General features: G+C 34.4%; 1 protein-coding gene across 4 annotated transcripts in view; it reads right to left on the bottom strand.

Annotated features, from left to right (window-relative positions):
- Positions 1-1,992: 1,992 nt before the first annotated feature.
- Cdh18 (cadherin 18) overlaps positions 1,993-6,237 on the bottom strand; it is an 814,309-nt gene continuing 810,064 nt past the window's right edge. For 3 of the 4 annotated variants that reach the window (XM_017795255.1, XM_008821759.2, XM_008821758.1), the window contains exon 12: positions 1,993-2,658. In XM_017795255.1, the coding sequence (XP_017650744.1) occupies positions 2,168-2,658 (491 nt within the window). In that variant the 3' untranslated portion in view covers positions 1,993-2,167. The remainder of the gene's footprint in view (positions 2,659-6,237) is intronic. The other variant, XM_017795257.2, reaches the window with a different exon arrangement.

Here is a 6,237-nt window from a genome sequence, read left to right as displayed (position 1 = left end):
CTCCAAAAAAAAGTTCTTTCTGAAAAATGTACACCCAAACCTTAATGGAATTCCAAACATGCCCTTGCTGGTCCTCAAAGAATGAAGGGGGATTCATATCAGTCCAGAAGTTCGTCATATGTGCACTGCTCAATAGCATGCTTTTCTACCGTAGCATGATCTGACCAAGGGTATCCAGAGGCTGTTCCTCCAGCCCCTTTTATGTATCTGTATAAGAGAATGCACACCATTATGATGTTAATAAAGATAAAACAGCATCTGGGAAGCTAAATGTTGTAAAAAGCTTAAATTACATTTATTCCTCAGGCTTAAAACACAAACTGAGAATTATTCAAATTAAATTTACTTCCCATGACTCAAAACGGGAATATGGAAGCGCAGGGCAGTTTGAAACAGAGGCAGAGTCCCAAGTTTTGTATGGGTTTATCAGAGTACATAAACAGAAAATATCATTTCACTTTTGGGGACATTATCTTATTATCTTATAATAAATTTAAAGATGAAATTGAAAACATTTATCCCTTCAAATATTTAGCATTTCATGGGTTTAAAAATTCTAATGTACCAGAAATACAATCATGAGGTTGTTCGGAAGAGTAGGACCCTGATGTTCTAAATTTTTACACAAATCCAATAGCAACGGGGAGAAAATACTAAAAACAAGTTGAAAAATGCCCCAAGAAATAATAAGAAAATGAGATCATTTAAGAAAATATAAAAATTATTAGACATGTATATATTTATTTAAATAATAACTTTGCTCGAAGTTTTCATAAAATTTTCTCTTCTTAATATCATGATCATGTAAAATGTATGTAAATATATATGTTTAAGCTAATGGAATTAGAAAATTAGATATCTGTAAGCTTTTGTGTAGCAGAATACTTTGCAAGTGATGAACTGTTTCCATAGAAGCTCATCTGTCCTCACAACAGCCCTGTGAGGTAGGCAGGGACATCAGTGTAGTTTTGTTTCCTGAATCTCAGACACGGTGGGATCAAAGAGTATGTGTCTGATTTTCCTATCTCTTGGGTGTGCTCCTGTTCATTTTCCTATGGATCTTGCATATGCAAGAACTACCCAGGGACTCATGTGAAGAACACAGGTGCATAAACCTTCAGTCTATGCAGTTCATGCCAAGAAGAGGTACTAAACAGTGACCAGACTATAATGTGGTCATATGACCTACATATTTGTGATGACTAACTAGAGTGAAAAATCAATGAATTTGTGTAAAGTGAAATCTGATCAGCAAATTCGTGACAACCAAATTCAGATATAAATGTACTAAAACAAAGGAGGAAAAAGAGAAAAAAAAATAAAGCTTCTCAATGGTCTGTATAGGATGAGGTTTGTAGTTATTTTTAAAATGAAAACTTGACCTGACACATCAGGTTATTGGAATCTATCTTCAACTATCTTTCCATTCATTTAAAAAGAGCGTGTTCTGGTATTGGCATTAAGAATGATGGACAGGACAGAGACATCCGTCTCCATGCTGAGAACAGTGCGTGAAAGGTGCACTGAAGTTGCATAAGTCATAGTGCAGGCAGCAAATCCCCATGCTCCATCAACTTCGTATGGAGAAAAGAAGTGGGGAGGGCAAAGGGAAATGGCACATCCAAGTCCATGACAGAGTGGCCTGGTATGCTTGGAATACCTCATGTAATTTACACATAGGACAAGGCTAATGAGATCTGTCACAATAACAGACTGTAGGTCTCAAAGGTCCACCCGGAAAGTAGAAAAAGAGGCCATGGTGACCTTTCTATGTCCCTTTGTGCAGAATATCACCCCGTAAGTCAGAGCTGACAGAGATTTTTAAGCCCCTTTGTTTAATTTTGCTTTGGGAAAAAAAATAACAAAATAGTGAAACAAATATTGTTTGGCTTATTTCAGGTATTCTTAATTAAACAGTACCACAGACTTTATTGAGCATTTGAAAATACACACAAGGAACAATAGCTTTTTAATCTGTACTTTTTATATTTGACTTTCATTCAATTAAATAACCCAGTTTTGATCATAAAAAGGGCACTTGTTTCTACAGGATCTGTGTACAGCTTGCTCAGTTCCAAGTACTGTTTCCATGTATCTTCCTTGTCAGAACTGAGGTCATATCTCCACTTGCTCAGAAGCAAATTCTACAGGTTGTACAGCTGACCCCCTAAGTTGTTCTTTCAGATTCTATTTCTCCATAGAGTTCAGCTAACTTTTTAAACTCAGGTCCCCAGTCTCCAAGGTAGTGATAATCCTGATCTGACTGTGTTGTTGCTGAGTCCAGTGAGCTGATAGACCCAGCTTCTGATCTCTGACCCTCGTAGGCATAAGTCTGAAGAGAGTCATAAGGGGGTACACTGGGGTCCAGGTCTGCTTCTGCCAGTCTTTGCTTAATGAACTCCTGAACATCTATACTCTCCAGGGTGGATAAGGTCTGCTGTCTGGGAGTGAGCTTCACTTCAGGCCGGATGTCCCTGCGGTACTTGAGCTCCTCAGCAGCAGAAGGATTCCTCAAGGCTGTTATGTCAAAAGCCTCTGTGTCCTCTTCCCCACCTCCCTCATCATCATAGGTGACCACGTTCTCCCGCACATCCTCCTCGGAAATGATCAAGGGCTCTTTTTTGCCGCGCCTCAGGGTGATAAAAAGGACTACGATGGCTGAAGGAAAATAGAAAACGAAAAGTTAGAAAGAGAGAAGATATCTTAGACACTTGATATCGGCAATTTTTAATCCGTACTTCCCACCATTTTCAGGAGTGAGGCTAGCATTGCAACACAATCTCCGTTTATCTGCGCACTTTCTGGATGATTCCGTGAATATTAGAATACCTCAGAGAGAGTAAAAAAGTGGTCATTTCCCATGACCATTGTGAATTTGATCATCTGTTGAAAACTGTAATGCTCTCGTTTGCTACATTTGTTTAACTCAGAATGGTAACACCATAATATGAAATTTTGACTGGAAAAAATAGTTTGTTAACCATCTACAAATAATCATTTTAGATAGATACTCACAAGGCAGAACATAGCAAGTTTCTATAAAATCGCCAACCCTGTACATAAAATCAGGGCAGGTATATTACATTTGGTACTTAATCCTTTTGAATTAAATTATCATGTACTAATGCTTGCATTTTCCTATGAAGCTGAAGGAAGTCCTTACATTATGCACAATTCATACGTCATAGGAATAGTTCATTTTGTGATATAATTCATATAAATTATTTATTCCTCACAGTAGAGCTGTGATATTATTCAATTATAAAATGAAGAAGCAGAGGAATAAAGGTGAGGGTAAGTAATAAATACAATGAAAAGATTTATCGACAAGTATCAAAGTATCAGGTAGAAGAACTGAGACCATGGTTTATGACTTCTCAAATCTAAGATAATATCTGTAGTAAAATTTTCCACTCCATGGTACACACACACACACACACACACACACACACACTATCCATTCATATAAATGAGTAGGCACACACTTAGATATATAGAACCAATTACACTGTGCCTTAGGGTAGTCCTTGCGATGTACGATTACCATTAATTTTATAATCATTGAATGGGGATCGTAGGAATGAGACTTGGTTACTTGGCTTTGTGATTACTCAGTGTATAATGATTTTATATTTGAGAAACTAAATTATTATATATAGAAAAATTATTTCACTTAAAATTTGTTATAAAAATGATTAGATTTAATATAGTTGATTGAACCTGCATCTGCATACATTGCAATTTTCTTGTATAGCTAATATTCTTGGCTTTAGAAATCTAGATTTGAGGTTTGTTAGCAAGGAAACCTTCCTTGATCAGAATAAACAGGAACAGACAATCAGCTGAGAGCACAGTTTGGTAAATACAAATACATAAAATTAAATAAACAGGACAGCAATTTGAATTTGGATTTAAAATAAGAACACACACACATATAATACTTCCCATGTCCAATTTGCAATTTGTACACAATGTGAAGATACTGTAAAAAGCATATTTATGCTTGTATATCACAAATATATAATGTGATATCATATGACACATTTATTCTGTATCTATACATACACATGTGCCATGTCCCTACATATATTTTTCAGTTTATCTGAAAGTCGTATTTACATGAGTTTACTTCATTTTGTCAAACACCCTTTATTATATGCAAATTCCAACAAATAGTTGTTCCTTTTATTAAGAAAAAAGAAGACATTTTGCTGGATGCTTAAGTGTTTGTTTAATACCTCCTAGTTTATTCCAATATAAATCCAGCTTTGTCACTAATTGACAAACCTGCAACACCTTTAACTAACTCACTTCTGTTCTTTCAGATGTTAAAATTCCTCATGTACTATGTATCTCTACTAGTCTTTATGATTCACCTTGGATGCAGCTGTAGATCAAACAAACAATTTCTGCTCTCTACCTTATTCATTACTTTAAAATTTATTGCCTTGCTTAATAAATGAAATTATTTTTCTTTGTGTTGAAACGGTTTGTTGATGCTATCAAGGGAATATATGTGCACGCATAAAAGAAAATACAAGGAACAGCATTGGAGCGTTGTGGTCCAATGCAACCTTCATATTTCTGCAGTGCTTCTATCCTGTGCATCATATTTGCATAAAAAAATATGGGGGAATGCTGTGTACTTTAAATGATTATTTCTTACATGTACCCTTGTTTTCCAAAAGTTAAAAAAAATCAAGATATGCTTTGGTTCAAAATATAATAGTAATTATTTGGAGTTTAAATCTAATCTTTTTCAGGCAGGTATGGATAGTTACTTGTTACTTATTTGTTTGATGCATACATCCTAATTAACATAAAGCTAAAAGTACAAATAATTACAGAACTTACATACTTTTTGGATCTCTCTAGTTATAGGTAACTCAAATTAACCCAAAGAAAATGGAAACACAGGCTGGGCTGTGGTCCTGGCAGTTTTTATTTTTGGGTGTTGAACAGTTATTGCTATAGATGATGGTGTCAGGTTGAAACTCTAGTAAACAACCTTTGAGTGAGTGAACAAAAAAGGCACTCCTGAAAATGGAAGCTAATCATGGTGTTAAGTGACTTCTCCAGATATGAATAGCCTTACTAAGAAATTTACTTTTATATGTTCCTTGAAAACCATTTTCACTTTGCTATTAATACTGTAATGCTAATTTTCTTTGAGGATGTGTTGAAAAAAATTCTAAACTAAACCACAAAAATAAAGTCCTATCACTAAAGTACATGATTTAAAATAAACGACAATAATAATTCTTTGCAAAAACTTATGTCAAATACTTGTTTAAAGCATGAAAATCAAATCAAAATACTAAATGAACCCCACATTCTTTGTGATTATGTGAGTTATATAGGATATGTCATTTTATAATAGGCCATTTGAAAAAATGCAACAGCAAAGAGCCATGTGCAGAAAGAATAACAAAAGCAGAAATGTGCTCATTGTTAAAACAAAAATGGTAACTGGGATGTTTCAAAGTAGATATTTTCTATAACCTGTGTTACAGCCATAATGGTTTGTTTTGAGAAGTTACCAGTCCATATAGAAGGACACTTGGGAACACAAACCTCATTCTATAGCTCTCTCTCTCTCTCTCTCTCTCTCTCTCTTCATATATTCAATAAAAATGTTAAAAGGAAAAAAGAAGTCATTATTCTAATATATTTTATTATTATTCTATATATTTTTCTCCACTTATAGCCAATGATGCACAAAATTTTAAACATTTTTATATTATTATTATTTCTGTTATTTTGAGATAAGGTCTTATATCATTCAAGCTGCCTCAAATTTGATATATAGCAGAGCATAACCTTGGATTGCTGATCCCCTTCCTCCCTCTCCTGAGTGCAGGATTACAGACTTGTTCTGTCTGGTTTATATGGTGCTGGAGATTTAACTCAGGACATTATGGGTCAGACCAGACAAAAACTTTACTAACAGTGTTATATCCTTGCCCTGATAATAAATTTTTATAAGCAAATATCAAAAGGAATTTACTGAGCTTCTTTAGTTTTAGTTTTAAGGAAATAAATTTAGAGACGCACATTTTGTATTTGTTTTCTTAGATCATTTGTTCCTATGAAATATTTATCATTTTCCTGTTTGGAATGCTAAGGGTTTTTCAGTTTGATAACTAAAATCTTCCTGTGGTTTTCATTTGAGTTTATTTATGTGTTGAATCACAACACTCTATCTCAAATAGTTTTTATTACCAATGTTTTTATGTT

Source organism: Nannospalax galili, unplaced genomic scaffold, assembly GCF_000622305.1.
Source record: "Nannospalax galili isolate Female #2095 unplaced genomic scaffold, S.galili_v1.0 scaffold207, whole genome shotgun sequence".
In the NCBI taxonomy this organism is placed as follows: Eukaryota; Metazoa; Chordata; class Mammalia; order Rodentia; family Spalacidae; genus Nannospalax; species Nannospalax galili.
Note: the sequence above shows the minus strand (reverse complement) of the source record. Positions and strands in the feature narration are given on the sequence as shown.